Source organism: Cyrtonyx montezumae, unplaced genomic scaffold (genome assembly GCF_038088225.1).
Source record: "Cyrtonyx montezumae isolate F1298 unplaced genomic scaffold, pur_monq_1.0 scaffold_12, whole genome shotgun sequence".
Classification (NCBI taxonomy): domain Eukaryota; kingdom Metazoa; phylum Chordata; class Aves; order Galliformes; family Odontophoridae; genus Cyrtonyx; species Cyrtonyx montezumae.
Genome location: NW_027071848.1, coordinates 15851883 through 15870776, shown reverse-complemented (window position 1 = coordinate 15870776; position 18894 = coordinate 15851883). Strand labels below are relative to the sequence as shown.

Sequence of the window (18894 nt, the reverse complement as noted above, 5' to 3'; positions counted from 1 at the left end):
AGAGACCTGAGTGTCCTGGTGAACAATGGGCTCATCATGAGCCAACAACATGCCCTGGTGGCCAAGAAGGCCAGTTTAGTTTCTTACTGCTCTCTTTCCCAAGTTGTTCTTTCCTTTTTTATAGGATGATATCCACTGACAGCCCAATATACAAGTGACTACTTTGCATGCACCAATTACCATGATCATTACCATGCTGGGAATTTCTGTATTGGAGCATACATGAATTAGATGTTTAGCTGAAAACTTATTTATTTATTTTTTAAATGTGTTAGATCACTCTTTCCTGGCCTTGAAGGGAGGTTACTTTCTGATGACCTGAAGCCTGAGGTTCTAGCTGCTTTGAAAGAAGCTGCCAAAAGTAGAGGTAATGTCTTTTGTAAACTCATATGATGAAATAGATTGCTGATTGTTGAACATAGTAGTTGTAAACTTGAGACTTCTTTGAGATACATTTCACATTACTAAGCTGATCATCTCAAAAAGAACAAAAAACTGCAGACTAAAATGTACATGGCATAAATGAAAATTATGAATGAACATAAAGAGAAGATCTAAAGAAGGATAAAAATGTACAATAAAAGAATAATAGGATAACTCAATGCAAATTTTGTATGTTTAGTATTCTTGCTCTTGACATGGTCTGAGTTCTGTACTACATGTCTTATGTTATCATTATACACAATAACTATATCATGATTTTGTTTGTTTGTTTGTTTTTAATATTATAGATCATTTCTTATCTCACAATCACAAGTGATCACGTCCATGCATTTTTAAGAGGCATCTATAAAAAACCAAACAGATGAAACCATCTTAATCATCTGGATGGATTCATGCAGTAGACTGTATCATTAAATACTCCCTGAGTCTTAATTTGTAACTTTTGGTTGTGTCAAAGTGGACCTACCAGAATACTACTGATCTTTATTCAAATATTTTGTTTACAGAAAACTAGTTGCTTTTGTAGGAATGATGCTTCTGTGTTGTTTTTCACTGTTTATTTTGTGTCTCTTGTCTAGTCAGCGTTAATTCAATTTACTGTTCTGCACTTGCATCTCATTATGCATTTGATAGGTATATTTGAAGTCTGTCTCCAAAGCCTTTGCTTTTTCTTTCTCCACATGTCACACTTCAACTTATTTTTAAATATTATGTATATGGTGAGTTATTTTATTCTTCAATCTCTAGAAAAAGTGACTTCAAAAAAAAAAATAAGATTCTTGTGTCTCTCTTTAAATTATTCATTTTATCAGAATTCTTGTTTAAACTGATTTAGACAGCCACAGTGAGATAGATGGATGAGAAATCATATGGAAGACAGGAGTGTTAGCTTTGAAAAATGTCAGTTCCTTGTGATGATACCTTAAATTGGCTTTTGAGGTGAAGTGTTCTAGACTGCTTTTTCCTAGTATCACAAGACAGTTCAAAACTGTGCTTAAATAAAAAACAGCAGAAAACAAAAATCACCTAAAACCAGAAAGCAGAGATTAAAAAGAAAGAAATAGAATCCAATCTGTGTATTTATAACCCAGTCACTTTCAGAGTTCTTGTAGGACATTCCTTCACTTCCTGGGTTGGTCTGTGAATCTAGTTCCTAGAAAGATTCTGGTTGCATTTGGGGCCTAATCTTACTATCTTCCTTTCACTGCTTCTTTGACCTTTGTTCTTTCAGGGACTTTTCTTGGTTGGTGATATGCCTCTCATTGATTAGAAGAACTTACTTGTCAGATTTATGTAGAAATAATGCCTGAGAACTTTCAGGTGACTTTTTGTGAGTTTTTGTGGCCTACTTTTCATTCCACCTCCTCCTAAATTACCTGTCATTCTAGGATTTTTCATAGTTGTAAGGCACATCTACAGTACAGGTTTTAAGATCTTACCTCTCAAGAATTTTACTTGTTTAACTAGAATCTAATCCAAGAGATTCCCCAGTATGATTGCGGAATAGACATGTTTTTACACAGTTTGTTGGGAAGATGGGTTGTGTGTTTTTTCTCTGTGTTGCGCAAAAATAACCAGATTTTATTTTTTTCTCTCCCAAGACATGTACTGTACTTTTGTAGTTAATGAATGTTTCTGTATTTTCTATTCTGTAAGTTAATATATAATTGACTAGATGTTTTCTAAATGAATTTGATTATATTTTAGCCCAACAGCTTCTCTGGGGATTTTCAGGTATGGTTATTAACTCAAGATGTATTGGTTTGGATTGAAGCTTGATTTTTGTGTGAATTTGGTGATTAGCTATTCTTATTACTTCCAGCTTTTTTCTAAACAAAACCTGCCAAACAATCTGCCAGAAGATAGCTACCAAGGAGAATTATGAAAAGAGATCTAAATACAATTTGTTCTCATAGCACAAGCAATAGAATACATAGGTCTTTGAAGTGCTGAAGTGAAAGTTATTTATTTATTTTTAAGATCTTACTACCCATCTCCTTGTAAACAACTGCACTATTTAGAAGAAAGAAAGATCAAACTCAGATGTCTTGATTCCATTTCTGTCATTTTTTTCAGTGTCATTGGGAAGTATTGGTATTTTTGTATTCTCTACTCTGTTCTTAGCCACAGGCATTCTTTAGTTCTTTAATTATAAGTTGTCTTAATGATAATTAAGATGTGTTAACATGCATTACAATTATTTAAAGTACTGACAATAAAAATAAAAGCATATACATCTAAACTTAGTTTCAGCACTCTGCACAACTGAGTTTTGCTTGTCAGTTTTTAGCATAAAAGCATCTGCCTTGCTATGTTTAATAAATAATCATTAGAAACTATTGGAATCTTTGCAAATATAGAAAGAAAAATAGTGGATTAGGTTATTACTTAGCAGTAGGCAAGTAAGTAGTGTAAACAATCAGCTACACAGGAAATAACGTTCAAGTTTCTACTTTGATAGTAAATCCATAGTTGCTTTGTTTGCCTGAAAGCTTTTGTATCAAACTAACAAGTGCAGTAACTTATTAATAATTTTCAATTTGTTGTTATTTTTATACTAATATTGAATGTATTTGCTTTTAATTAACTCTTAAAAACAAGAGTAGCTGATATCTGCAGTTCTATTTAGCAGTTTTCCCCAAATAGAGAAGTGTTGTTTCTAACTTCCAAAAGCACTTTGTTATGCAACTCTGCTCTGGTTCTCATGGCGTTGCCCTTTTGCTGTAATTTCAGGAAGGCCATGCACTCAGCTGCAGCTTCTGAACCCAGAAAGATTTACTCGGCTAATTAAAGAAGTTATGAATAGGGTGTGGCCTGGCAGAGACATGGTTGTACAGTGGTATCCAGGTTTGGAAGACAAAAATCATCCATCAATTTCTTGGCTTAAGATGGTCTGGAAGAACCTCTATATGCATTTTTCTGATGACTTGAGTGCTTTTGATGACATGCCACTTATCCCTAAGACTTTGCTGGAAGAAAACCAAACATCGGTAGAACTGGTTAGATTTAGGAATCCATCACCTATCATTCTGGAAGATGAATCTGAGACTCAGCTCCCGGATTACGTAGCTGATATCATTGAGAAAGTTGGTGGAGTTGTACTTAAGAAGCTGGACATTTCAATCCAACATCCACTTATAAAAAAATATGTGCATCCACCATTACCAAGTGCTGTTTTACAAATAATGGAAAAAGTGTCCCTACAGAAACTATGCAATCAAGTTTTGTCATTATCATCAGCACATAAGGATGCTCTTAGGGCATTCCTAGCTAGTTTGAATGATGTAAGTGAAAAAGAGAGAAGAATTATTCAGGAATTGCTGATATTTAAAAAAATGGAAAAATCATCTGATGAAGGTGTTCCTGTTTATGCTGGGCTAAATGGTAGTAAGGTATTACACCACACTGCCAAAATTCCACCTGGTCTAAGATTTTCTGTTCCAATAATAGACAGCAGTGATGAAGCTACTATTCGCCTAGCTAACCTGCTAAAAATAGAACAGCTAAAGAGCACAGATTGCTTGAAGTTTATAATACAAGACATAAGAAATTACTTTTATTCATATGATGAAACAGCACAGATAATGCAGTGGGTTCTTGAAAATCTGACTTTTCTGAAAAATGAGAATATAGATGTGATAGATTGGTTGGCAACATTGAAGTTTATTAGAATTTCAGAGGAAAAGACAATGACAGCAAATGAACTTTTTGATCCTGAGGTGGAACTGCTACAAAACTTGTTTTATGCTGAGGAAGAAATTTCCTTTCCTCCTGCTATTTTTACATCTTCAGATATTCTTCATTCTCTGAGACAAATAGGCTTAAAAAATGAAACCAATCTTGAGGAAAGAGATATTATGAGAGTAGCAAACAAAATTGAAAGTTTGCATGCTAACTCTAACACCGATCATGATTTACTGTTAAGGAAAGCTAGAACTCTCTTGATGATTTTGAACAAAAATCATATGTTGCTTCAATCATCTGAAACAAAAACTGCCCTGAAAAAAATAAAATGGATTCCTGCATGTAAAGAGAGGCCTCCAAATTATCCAGGATCCTTAGTTTGGAAAGGAGATCATTGCAGTCTGTGTTTACCACCAGAAATGTGTGATATATCTCATGCAATCTTAGTTGGATCCTCAGTTCCTCTTGTGGAAAACGTGCAGGTAGATATAGAAAAAGCACTTGGCATCTCCACAAAACCCAGCATAAAAGCAGTCTTAAAACATTTCAAAGTGGTGGTTGATTGGCACAGTTCTAAAACTTTCAGTGATGAGGACTATTATCAGTTTCAGCATATCTTGCTTGAAATTTATGGGTTTATGCATGATCATTTAGAAGATGGCAAAGAAGCTTTTAAAGCCTTGAAATTTCCCTGGGTTTGGACAGGTAAAACATTTTGTTCCCTTACACAAGCAGTAATAAAAACAGTACCTGATCTTGACCTCCAGCCTTACCTGCATTATGTGCCAAAAACTATGGCGAAATTTCACCAGTTGTTTAAATGTTGTGGTTCAATTGAGCAGTTAACACCAGACCATGTTTCTATGGTCATTCAGAAAATATATCTAAAAAGTGAGCAATCTCTCTCAGAACAAGAGAGTAAACAAAATCTTCACATTATGTTGAGCATTATAAGATGGCTGTACAGTAATCAGATTCCTGCAAGTCTTCATACACCCATGCCACTCTACAGTGGCAAACTTCCTTATAAACTTGCGATGAGGCCAATTCATGAGTGCTGTTACTGTGATATCAAGGTTGATGACTTAAATGATTTGCTTGAAGATTCTGTTGAACCAATAATTTTGGTGCATGAAGACATACCAATGAAAACTGCTGAGTGGCTAAATGTTCCATGTCTTAGCACAAGATTGATTAATCCAGAAAATATGGGGTTTGAGCAGTCTGGGCAAAGAGAGCCTCTGACTGTAAGAATTAAAAACATTCTGGAAGAGTACCCTTCAATTTCAGATATTTTTAAAGAACTTCTTCAAAATGCTGATGATGCTAATGCCACAGAATGTAATTTCCTGATTGACATGAGGAGAAATATGGATATAAGAGAAAATCTTCTTGATCCAGGAATGGCAGCGTGTCATGGTCCAGCTTTGTGGTCATTTAATAACTCTGAATTTTCTGACTCTGATTTTCTAAATATAACTCGATTAGGAGAGTCTTTGAAAAGGAGTGAAGTTGACAAAGTAGGGAAGTTTGGACTGGGTTTCAATTCTGTTTATCACATCACTGATGTTCCAATTATTTTGAGCCGTGAATTCATGATTATGTTTGATCCAAATGTAAACCATATCAGTAAGCATATTAGAGATAAATCTAATCCTGGGATCAAAATTAACTGGAGTAAACAACAGAAACGGCTGCGAAAATTTCCCAATCAGTTTAAGCCATTTATAGGAGTTTTTGGTTGCCAGCTACCGCTGACTGTAGAATTGCCTTACAGCTACAAAGGAACACTTTTCAGACTCTCCTTCAGAACTCAGCAGGAAGCTAAAGTTAGTGAAGTCAGCAATACATGTTACAATACAGCAGACATCTATTCTCTTGTGGATGAATTTAGTATTTGTGGTCATAGGCTGATTATATTTGCTCAGAGTGTAAACTCAATGGTTTTGAAGTACTTGAAAATTGAGGAAGAAGATCCTGGAGTGGCACAGGATGTTGTCACTATTAAAAAAAAGGTTTGTTCTTCCAAAGCCTTGACCGCACCAAATGGAAGTGTTTTAAAAGAAGCAGCTAAACTAATGAAGGTCTGTGGCAGCAGTAATAAAAAGCTTCCCACTGAAGTGCCGAAGTCCTCCTGTATCTTACAGATAGTAGTAGAAGAATTTCACCATGTGTTTAGGCGGATTGCTGATTTACAGTCTCCCCTTTTCAGAGGTGCAGAAGAGGATCCAACTGCTTTCTTTGAAATGGCTAAATCAGGACAGGTAAAAAGGTCAGCTGATGAGCTGCCACAGAAGACAGTAGATTCAACAACATGGCTTATTTGTTCTTGCATGGACACTGGTGATGCTTTAAAATTTTCATTACATGAAAGTGGACGAAGACTAGGTCTTGTTCCCTGTGGTGGAGTAGCAGTGCTGCTGACTGAAACCCAGGATCAAAAGTGGATTGTGAAACCTAACTGCAACAACTTAGGTGAAGTATTCTGCTATTTACCTCTACGAATAAAAACAGGCTTACCTCTTCATATAAATGGCTGCTTTGCAGTTACTTCAAACCGGAAAGAAATCTGGAAAACAGACACGAAAGGGAGGTGGAACACAGTATTCATGAGGCACGTTATTGTAAAAGCCTACATAGAAGCACTTTGTGTTCTCCGTGATATGGCCATCAGTGGTGAGCTAGTTGACTACAGTTACTGTGCAGTATGGCCAGATCCTGATTCGGTTCATGATGATTTTTCTGTTATTTGTCAAGGATTCTATGAAGACATAGCTCATATGAAAAGCAAGGAAGGGATAAAAGTGTTTTCTGATGGCATCTCTTGGGTTTCCATGAAGAACGTAAGGTTTCTAGATGACTCAATTCTGAAAAGGCCAGATGTTGGACCATCAGCCTTTAAGATCTTTCTAAAGTACCTTAACAAAACTGGTTCCAAAAGTCTGTGTGCTGTGGATCTCCCTTCTTGGGTTAAGACAGGATTTGAAGAAGCAGGATGCAAATACATATTACTGGAGAACACTTTCTCTGAGAAACAGTTCTTTTCTGAAGTGTTTTTCCCTAATGTTCAAGAGATTGCTGCAGAGCTGCGTGACCCTTTGATGCGTTACGTTCTCAATGAAAAACTTGAGGAGTTTTCAGGAATTCTTCGTGTTACTCCATGTATTCCTTGTTCTTTGGATGGACATCCATTAGTTACACCGTCAAGACTGATCCATCCTGAAGGAAGAGTTGCAAAGTTATACGATGCTGAAGATGGAAGATTTCCTTATGGCACCACTCAGGATTACCTTAACCCTGTTATTTTGGTTAAACTTGTTCAGTTAGGAATGGCTAAAGATGATATTTTATGGGAAGATCTGATAGAACGTGCAGAGTCAGTGGCTGAAATTAATAAGGTAGATCATGCAGCAGCTTGTCTCAGAAGCAGTATTATACTGAGTCTCATTGATGAGAAACTGAAGTGTAGAGACCCCAGAGCTAAAGAATTTGCTGAAAAATGTCAAACCATCCCTTTTCTTCCTTTCCTTAGTAAGCCAGCAGGCTTCTCACTGCACTGGAAAGGCAGTGATTTTCAGCCCGATGCAATGTTTTCTGCAACTGATCTTTTCACTGCTGATCATCAAGATGTAGTTTGCCTGATACAACCAATTCTTAACGAAAATTCCCATTCTTTCAAAGGTTGTGGTTCTTTGTCATTAGCTGTAAAAGAATTTTTGGGTTTGCTCAAGAAACCAGCTGTTAATTTGGTCATAAATCAGTTAGAAGAAGTTGCAAAGTCCTGTGATGGCATTACGTTATATCAAGAAAATATCACCAATGCTTGCTACAAGCACCTACATGAAGCGATGTTACAAAATGAATCAACAAAAGCAATGATAATTGAACAACTGACAAACTGTAGTTTTATTCTTGTTGAGAATGTGTATGTTGATCCAACAAAAGTGTCTTTTCACTTGAATTTTGAAGCAGCACCATATCTCTATCAGTTGCCTAACAAATATAAAAACAGTTTTCGTGAGCTATTTGAAAGCATGGGTGTAAGGCAGTCTTTCACAGTGGAAGATTTTGCTCTTGTTCTGGAATTAATAAATCAGGAAAGAGGGACCAAGCAACTAACAGAAGAGAATTTTCAGCTTTGCAGGAGAATAATTAGTGAAGGAATATGGAGCCTCATTAGAGAGAAAAAGCAGGAATTTTGTGTGAAAAAATATGGTGAGATTTTGTTACCAGATACTCGTCTTGCACTTCTGCCTGCAAAATCTTTGTGTTACAATGACTGTCCATGGATTAAAGTTAAAGACACAACGGTTAAGTATTGTCATGCAGATATTCCTAGGGAAGTTGCAGTAAAGCTAGGAGCAATACCCAAACGCCATAAAGCTTTAGAAAGATATGCATCCAACATCTGTTTTACTACCCTGGGAACAGAATTTGGCCAGAAAGAAAAATTGACAAGTAGAATTAAAAGCATTCTTAATGCCTACCCTTCAGAAAAAGAAATGCTGAAAGAGCTCCTTCAGAATGCAGATGATGCAAAAGCTACAGAGATCTGTTTTGTGTTTGATCCTAGGCAGCATCCAGCTGATAGAATATTTGATGAGAAATGGGCACCACTTCAAGGGCCAGCACTGTGTGTTTACAACAATCAGCCTTTTACGGAAGATGATATTAGAGGAATTCAGAACCTTGGAAAAGGTACTAAAGTAGGAAACCCCTGTAAAACTGGACAATATGGTATAGGTTTCAATTCTGTTTATCACATTACTGATTGCCCTTCTTTCATATCTGGCAATGATATACTTTGTATTTTTGATCCTCATGCTAGATACGCACCAGGTGCAACATCAACAAGTCCTGGACGCATGTTTAGAGATTTAGATGCAGATTTCAGAACACAGTTCTCGGATGTCCTGGACCTCTACTTAGGAAATCACTTCAAACTGGATAATTGCACAATGTTTAGGTTTCCACTTCGAAATGCAGAAATGGCAAAAGTATCAGAAATTTCCACAGTTCCATGCTCAGATAGAATGGTCCAAAATCTTTTAGATAAACTGCGTACAGATGGAGCAGAACTCTTAATGTTTTTGAACCATATGGAAAAAATTTCTATTTGCGAGATAGAAAAAACAACAGGAGCACTGAATGTGTTGTATTCTGTACAAGGAAAAATCACTGATGGAGACCGGCTGAAAAGAAAGCAATTCCATGCATCTGTAATTGACAGCGTAACTAAAAAAAAACAGTTAAGTGAAATACCTGTGCAACAGATTACTTACACAATGGACACGGAAGACTCTGAAGGAAATCTCACAACTTGGTTAATTTGTAATAGGTCAGGCTTTTCTGCTATGGAAAAGGTATCGAAAAGTGTGGTTTCAGCCCACAAGAATGAGGACATTACTCTTTTTCCACGTGGTGGGGTGGCAGCTTGCATTACTCATAATTACAAAAAGCCCCACAGGGCGTTCTGTTTCTTACCATTATCTTTAGAAACTGGGCTACCTTTCCATGTGAATGGACACTTTGCTCTGGATTCTGCAAGAAGAAATCTGTGGCGTGATGATAATGGAGTTGGTGTAAGAAGTGACTGGAATAACAGTCTAATGACAGCACTGATAGCACCAGCTTATGTTGAACTGCTGATTCAGCTGAAGAAACGTTATTTTCCAGGCACCGATCCTACAGTGTCAGTGCTGCAAAACACACCGGTTCATTCTGTGAAAGACACTTTAAAAAAGTTCTTATCTTTTTTTCCAGTTAATAGACTTGATGTTCAGCCAGATTGGTATTGTTTAGTGAAAGCAGTTTACAGTTGTATTTATGAGGATTTGAAGCGTCTTTTACCCGTTATGCGAGCTCCAAATGTTGATGGCTCTGATCTGCATTCTGCTGTTATCATCACATGGGTTAACATGTCTACTGTGAATAAAGGTCGGCCATTCTTTGACAATCTGCTACAAGATGAATTGCAGCATCTCAAAAACACAGAATACAACATTACTACACGGAAATCAGTGGCTGAAAATGTTTACAGATTAAAACATTTACTTTTAGAAATTGGTTTTAATTTGGTGTACAACTGTGATGAAACTGCAAATCTTTACCACTGTTTGGTCGATGCAAATATTCCTGTTACCTACGTCACACCTGCTGATGTCCGATTATTTTTGATGACATTTTCATTTCCAGACTCTAATTGCCACATTGGAAAGTTACCCTGTCGTCTTCAGCAGACAAATTTGAAACTCTTCCATAGTCTCAAACTTCTGGTTGACTATTGTTTTAAGGATGCAGAAGAAAATGAAATCCAAATCGAGGGCTTGCCACTTCTTATTACTCTTGACAATGTTTTGCAAATTTTTGATTCAAAACGACCGAAGTTCTTAACAACATACCATGAACTGATTCCATCTCGCAAGGATCTCTTTATGAACACTTTGTATTTGAGGTACAACAATATTTTACTTAGCAGTGATGTAGCAAAAGTCTTTGATATTCCAAGTTTTGCTGAGTTGTTATCTTCTGTGCTGCCCAGAGAATATAAAACTAAAAGTTGTATGAAATGGAAAGAAAACTTTGCAAGTGAGTCTTGGCTTAAAAATGCCTGGCATTTTATTAGTGAGTCTATAGCTGTTAAGGAAGAGCAAGAAGATATGCAAGCAAAATTTGATGGTGTTGTTGAAACCTTGAAGGACTGGACTTTGCTTCCAGGTGTGAAGTTTACTGTCTCAGCTAACCATCTTGTAGTGCCAGAGTGTGACGTTTTGCTGCCTCTCAGTATTATGCATATTGCTGTTTTTCCAAATGCCCAGAGTGATAAAGTCTTTCATGCTTTGATGAAAACAGGTTGTATTCAGCTGGCGTTGAACAAAATATGCTCCAAAGACAGTGCTTTAGTGCCTTTGCTGTCAGCTTCTACAGCAAATATAGATAATCCTTCAAGCATTCTGAAAGCCATACAGTATATGGTACAAACATCATCTTTTAGAACTGAAAAGTTAGCAGAAAGTGACTTTGAGGCTCTCTTAATGTACTTCAATTGCAATTTATGTCATTTGACATCTCAAGATGACATTAAAATTTTAAAGTCTCTCCCGTGCTATAAATCCATTAGTGGTCGATACATAAGCATTTCAAAATACGGGACGTGTTATGTTCTTACAAAAAGCATCCCATCAGTGGAAGTAGACAGATGGACACAGTCAACGTCATCAGCCTTTCTTGAAGAGAAAATTCATTTAAAAGATTTGTATACTGTGCTTGGCTGTGTGTCTGTGGACGATCTTGAAGTGTACTTGAAACATCTTCTGCCAAAAATTGAAAGTCTGTCTTATGATGCAAAACTCGAACATTTGATCTACTTAAAGAATAGGCTGACTAGCATTGAAGAAACTTCAGAAATGAAGGAACAGCTCTTTGAAAAGCTTGAAAGTGTATTGATCATTCATGACGCAAGCAATAGATTAAAACCTGCAAAATATTTTTATGATAGGACTGTAAAAGTCTTTGAAGTTATGCTTCCTGAAAAATTATTTATACCTCAAGATTTTTTTAAGAAACTAGAACAGATTACAAAGCCAAAAAGCCAAGCTGCATTCCTTCCATCATGGGTAACTTTTCTACGACATATCGGACTGAAGTACATTATTTCACAGCAGCAGTTATTACAGTTTGCTAAGGAGATCAGCATGCGAGCTAATACAGAAAACTGGTCTAAAGAAACACTGCAGAATGCTGTTGATGTCCTCCTTCATCATATTTTTCAGGAAAGAACTGATCTTTTGTCAGGAAACTTTCTGAAAGAATTGTCGTTAATTCCTTTTCTTTGCCCTGAACGAGCTCCAGCAGAATTTGTTAGATTTCATCCACAGTACCAAGAAGTTAACGGAACACTCCCTCTTATACGATTCAATGGAGCACAAGTGAACCCTAAATTCAAACAAACTGATGTATTACAGTTGCTGTGGACTTCATGTCCCATTCTTCCTGAGAAAGCAACACCTTTGAGCATCAAAGAGCAAGAAGGAAGTACTCTTGATGTGCAGGAACAACTTGAGCAGGTTTTAACTATGCTGAATGTTAATCTAGACCCTCCTCTGGACAAAGTTATCAATAACTGCAGGAACATATGCAATATAACAACTGTGGATGAAGAAATGGTGAAAACTAGGGCCAAGATCCTGAGAAGCATTTATGAATTTCTTAGTGCAGAGAAAAGGGAATTCCGCTTTCAGCTTCGAGGAGTTTCTTTTGTAATGGTGGAAGAAGGCTGGAAGCTCCTGAAACCTGAAGAGGTGGTAATAAACCTTGAGTATGAATCTGATTTTAAACCTTATCTTTACAAACTCCCTTTAGAACTTGGTACTTTCCATCAATTATTTAAACACTTGGGTACTGAAGATGTTATTTCAACAAAGCAATATGTTGAAGTTCTAGGACGTATATTCAAGAATTCAGAAGGAAAGCAGCTGGATCCTAATGAAATGCGCACAGTTAAAAGAGTAGTTTCTGGCCTGTTCAAAAGTCTTCAGAATGATTCTGTCAAGGTTAGGAATGACCTTGAAAACATGAGGGATTTTGCCCTTTACCTTCCCAGTCAAGATGGTAGGTTAGTAAAGTCAAGTATCTTAGTTTTTGATGATGCGCCACACTACAAAAGTAGAATCCAGGGTAACATTGGTGTACAAATGCTTGTTGATCTTAGCCAGTGTTACTTAGGCAAAGACCATGGTTTTCATACTAAATTGATAATGCTATTCCCTCAGAAATTGAGGCCTCGCTTGCTTAGCAGTATTCTTGAAGAGCAGTTAGATGAAGAATCTCCCAGAACTTGTCAGTTTGGAGCCTTATGTTCTTTGCAGGGAAGGTTACAATTACTGTTGTCTTCAGAGCAGTTCATCACAGGACTTATTAGGATTATGAAGCATGAAAATGACAATGCTTTCTTAGCGAATGAAGAAAAAGCAATAAGACTTTGCAAAGCTTTACGAGAAGGTTTGAAAGTTTCCTGTTTTGAGAAGCTGCAAACAACATTACGAGTTAAAGGCTTTGCTCCTATTCCACACAGTAAAAGTGAAACATTTGCTTTCCTAAAGAGATATGGAAATGCAGTAATACTGCTTTATATACAGCACTCTGACAGCAAAGACATAAATTTCCTGCTAGCATTAGCAATGTCCTTAAAATCTGCAACTGACAACCTGATTTCTGATACCTCATATTTAATTGCAATGCTGGGTTGTAATGATATTTACCGGATCAGTGAGAAGCTCGACAGTTTAGGAGTGAAGTATGACTCATCTGAGCCATCAAAACTTGAACTACCAACACCTGGCACTCCTATACCAGCTGAAATTCATTACACACTTCTTATGGATCCGATGAATGTCTTTTATCCTGGTGAGTATGTTGGTTACCTTGTTGATGCTGAAGGTGGTGATATCTATGGATCATATCAACCAACTTACACGTATGCAATAATTGTACAGGAAGTAGAACGAGAAGATGGTCAAAGTTCCAGTTTTCTGGGAAAGATTTACCAGATTGATATTGGATATAGTGAATATAAAATAGTGAGCTCTCTCGACTTGTACAGATTTTCAAGACCTGAGGAAGGTTCTCAAGGCAGGGATAGCACACCCTCTACCCCAACTAGTCCTACAGAATTTCCAGCTCATGGACTGAGAACAATTCCACCTCTCTTCACTGGTAGAGACAGCCACAAAACAGCATCCTCAAAACACCACTCTCCAAAGAAGCTAAAAGCAAGCTCCTTGCCAGAGATATTAAGAGAAGTGACATCTGTGATTGAACAGGCCTGGAAGCTTCCAGAATCTGAAAGAAAGAAGATTATTAGAAGGCTTTACCTTAAGTGGCATCCAGATAAAAATGCAGATAATCTTGATATAGCTAATGAAGTTTTCAAACATTTACAGAATGAGATTAACAGGCTAGAAAAGCAGGCCTTTATGGATCAAAACATGGACAGAGCCTCAAGAAGAACATTTTCATCCTCAGCTTCTCGATTTCAGTCAGATAAATTTTCATTCCAAAGGTTTTATACTTCATGGAATCAAGAAGCAACAAGTCACAAATCTGAAAGGCAGCAGTATAAAGAAAAGTGTCCATCTTCGACAGGACCATCTTTCTCACAACGCTTTTTTGTCCCACCCACGTTCAGGTCTGTTGGCAATCCTGTAGAAGCACGTCGATGGCTTAGACAGGCCCGAGCTAACTTTTCAGCTGCAAGAAATGATCTTCATAAAAATGCCAATGAATGGGTATGCTTTAAGTGTTACCTTTCTACTAAACTAGCCTTGATTGCAGCTGACTATGCTGTGAAGGGAAAATCAGACAAAGATGTAAAACCAGCAGCCCTCGCACAAAAAATAGAAGAATATAGTCAGCAACTTGAAGGGCTTGCAAATGATGTTCAGACTTTGGAAGCTTATGGTGTAGATAGCTTAAAAACTAGATATCCTGACTTGCTTCCTTTTCCACAGATTCCAAATGATAGGTTTACTTCAGAAGTTGCTATGAGAGTGATGGAATGTACTGCTTGTATCATAATAAAACTTGAGAACTTTATACAACAAAAAGTGTAAGAGATTTGAAGACTATTCTCAAGTGCTTAGTTAGTTTATGTGATGAGACACAAATGTGATTGAGCAGATCACTAAAGATCCAAGGGGTTAAACACTGCAAAGCTATTTAGAAATATGCACACAGGTGGATGGCACTGAAGTGCTTAGAAATTAAATTTATTTAAACTTTTTTTTTTAAAACTGAGCCTGCTGTACAAGCAATCTGTAAAGCATTTTTTAAAATTTCCAAGGAAACAGTGCAAAAATGAACTGTATGTATGTTATTGTGATTAATTGGCATATTACTGAACTGCACTTTATATAACCAAAGCTTAGCTTTCTGTTAGATGGTCCTGATATTGTAACTCCTCATTAGATTTTATTTCATTTACTGTTATATTTCCAAGAATGTAATATCATTATTCAGTGTACTAATTCTAAGACTGGATGTGCTAGAAAATGTGAGGTGTGATGAAAGTTAAAAAAACTTTGGAGATAATGCTCCAAAGCATTTTTTTTTAATCTTTTGTGTTCTGTGGACATTCATGTCAGTTATAGTAATACTCTTATCAGCTGGATCTGATTAAAGATTTGCTGCAATATCACCTTGTAAACATATAAAGGATTGTTTAGTACCTGTGAATTGGTACGCTGTTGTAATCCTGAATAATGATACTTGACTTAACATGAAACTCCATGTCATGCATTGATTGCATTTACGTTATTGTAAAATAATTATTTAATTTACTTGTTTTTTCTAGGATCTGTCATTTTTGTTTAATGAAAAAATGCATGTAGCTGATACAATATTGATATTATTATACAGTGTTTTATGAGGATTTTTCGTTTTTAAAAACCATACACCAAAACTCAGTTTTCAGATGTCTAAATGTGTGAGTTTCTTTCGTGTGTATGCCTTTGTGTGTGTACATATAAACATATATTTTTCCACAAACAAACAATGGTAGTAGTACAAATCAGTACCACATTTTTGGTGTACAGTGAACACTTTGTTTTGTTACATATTTAAAGGTACTGCAATGTAATGCTCTTGTTTTGTTGTTCACTACAACTCTAAAGAAGACTGGTTTTTAGTTCACTCTTTCTTTTATAGTTTGTACTACTTCTGGTAACATTCAGTATGTTCAACATTAGCTATTTGTTAAAAAAAAAAAAAAGAAGATAATGTTAAACTGAAGGATCATGCTAAAAAGGCTTTCTCTTTGCTGGATCAGCAACATTTAACCTGTTCATCACTTTCCAGTGACATGCTGTTAGTATTGTTTACTTGGCAGCACAGTGAAACTTGCAATTTAACTTAGAAAATGCTAAGAAAAATAGACAAGCGAGCTTGCAGGGCTGATAAATCAAAAGAAAAAATCATGACTAAGGTTTTTTTTTTCTTTGCAAAATATAAAGGGCTTGTTCTCTGAAAAATTATGAAAAATCTTGCCATTAATGGTAGTAGGAAGAAATTTGATATTTGGAAAGCAACACTGCTTCTGGTAGGGAAGCCCTGTCATTATTTTTGCTATTCAATATTAAGTGCCATAATTTTAATAAAAAATGCAAACATACTTCAGTCTAATATGTCTTGGTTTTATAAAGTAAATTTATCTATTATTTCAAGCTTTGTATTATATAATACATCGTCTCTTTTAAACTAATTCTAAATAACTGTACAAATACTAATATTAAAAAGATGCATTTTTCTTGTAATGCCATTAATAATTTTCTCAAGAAATTGTACATTTTGCCTTCTTCATTTTCCCCAAATAAATAGCATGTAAGTGAACCATAAACTCTTGTGTGCTGTGAAATAAATCAATCTAGTTAATTCCCTACAGTACACTGCTTTGTGGCTCATTGTTATTTTGTGTATTGAGTCAGATGAATAGTTGTCAGGATTAATATAATAATAACTGGAGAAAACAGTTCTCAATGTGTCTTTCAGTTTAAATGGACTTAAAACATAAGAGAGCAGAATGGTCTGGAAAAAACAGATGAGCTGCATGAACACTTTTCCATTTTTAGGTCAAGCTTTGAGAAAGGAAACCTTTAAGCGACAGGACTGTGTTTATTATGAACCATTAAAATGGGTGTGCAGAACTACTGTTAATTCTATTGGGTGTGTTATCAGGTGCTGATGCTGTTACAAAGAAAATCATCTCAGATAAAAGTTAAAAGGTTGAAACAAGAAGAGCAAGAAAATCTGAATGACAGAAAAATTATTTTATTGATGGTTTGCTGCCATCTAAACTGGAACAGAATTTATATATGGATGCAGAAAGACATGCAAGAGAGGATGATTGAACTGGAAGTTTCCTTTTCCACTTGCTTAACTCATTGTGACGGATAGCCTAAATAAAGGGGCTTTATGGAAACCCTATTGTGATGGAAGTGGGTTTCATAAGTGAATTTTAAAAAAGGAAAAAACGTATGCTTCCTTTTGGCTCAGCTGGGAGCCCTGAGAGATATGCAGTAACATTCCTGAGTTTGGCAGGGATGCCCTGGACAGCATTGTGTGATTATTCTTAGCAAGAGTAGAACGAAATGTTAGCAGATATGTACGTTGCTCTAAAGTAGTGCTTCCTATTTGTTTGATGGAAACCCGCAACAGATACAAAGAACACAATAACACTGTTTGATAGAGCAAACTCGCAACTACAAAACACAGTTTTTCAACAAAGTCACCACCACGAGCTATGCATTTTTGCCAGTGACAAACAAGAGCCTGCATTGCTGTGCTTGTGAAAACCTGGGCTAGTGGCAGTCACCTGCTGTTGCCTCTGCTGAAATACACCCCAACTGCCCCACTGTGTCCACATCCACTGTTTGTTCTCCATAAATGTTCACCAAGCATCAACGAATGTCAACGGGTGACATTGCTTCTGCGTGGAGGAACTAAATGACACTCCTTTGCTTTATCAGTACTTCCACGTCAGACACCATTGTGTCAAGATTGCCCCTATGCTGCCATCTGTCCACGGCAACAACATATAATGGAATAGTGGTGGGAGGGTTCAGCCTCTACTGCCATACCACCAACATCCGCCTCTGATGCTGTGGGCTGGCATCATAAAACAGGAGCCATTACTTTAATGTCTGCAGTATCTAAAGAAGCGCTATAAGAAAGAAGAGGGTAGACTCTTTAGCAGGGTCTTCTGTGATAAGACAAGGGGAAATGGTTTCCATCTGAAAGAGAGGGGAGATTTAGACTGGATATAACTTGATCTACAGTAAGAGAGGTGAGGCACTAGGATAGGTTGCCCAGAGAGATTGTTGATGTCCCATTCCTGGAGACATTCAAGATCAGGCTGGATGAGGCTCTGACCAACCTGATCTAGTTGTAGGTATCCCTGTTCATTGCAGGGGAGTTGTACTAGATGAACTTCAACAGTGCCTTCCAACTCAAAACGAATCTGTGATGCTATGACTTTTGGAACATCCCATGTAGGTTTCACAAAAATATTTATTTTAGAAGTAATTCTACAGATTACACAAAATCACATGAGCCAAAAGCTATTTACAACCAAGTCCACATGGATCCAATGTGTTTTTTAAAGCAGCTTTAGCAGTTCTGTATCCCAGGATTGCTGTTTTGAGGTATAGGAAGGATAACTTGCTACAGGAAACAGACTGTACTGTCAATCAATAGCTTAAATCTAAGGAACTTTGGTGGTAGATTCTTGGCAGATTTGTTGCTATGTATCTTTGTGTGAAAGTTTCAAAAGTTTTTTTCTCAAAGCATTACCACCTATTTGAAAAAGGATTGTTCACTTGCATCACTGACAAGAAAAATACGTTTTAATAAAGAAAATAGATTTTTGGATATTTGTGCTCAAATGCACAACAGAATAAAACTGCAGTGTTGTTTTGAAAAGTAGGCTTTATTTAAGAACTATTCATGTGTTGTTTTAATTCAGTTGGCACTTGAGTTGCTTTAAGTGATATTTTAATGAAATCAATTGTAATCATTCTAATTAAAGTAAAAAAGGGCAGTACAAACTTTAAGATTTCCCATTGCTAGATCTGAACACTTTGAGGATGTCTGGATTGGTATTTTGGAACACTGAAAGAAGTAATAGTTTAAAAATAAACTTGACAGCCAAAGTAGATGTTTTAATTTGAGGAAGATATATTTGGGACATTGAGTTGTTATTTTTTACCAAACCTG

At 36.5% G+C, this 18894-nt stretch overlaps 1 protein-coding gene across 2 annotated transcripts in view; it reads left to right on the top strand.

Annotated features, from left to right (window-relative positions):
• Positions 1 to 16080, top strand: part of SACS (sacsin molecular chaperone) — a 56986-nt gene extending 40906 nt beyond the window's left edge. For both annotated transcript variants that reach the window (XM_065730116.1, XM_065730117.1), the window contains 2 exons: positions 276 to 367; positions 3178 to 16080. In XM_065730116.1, coding sequence (XP_065586188.1) covers positions 276 to 367; positions 3178 to 14738 — 11653 coding nt within the window. In that variant the 3' untranslated portion in view covers positions 14739 to 16080. The remainder of the gene's footprint in view (positions 1 to 275; positions 368 to 3177) is intronic.
• The last annotated feature ends 2814 nt before the right edge of the window (positions 16081 to 18894 follow it).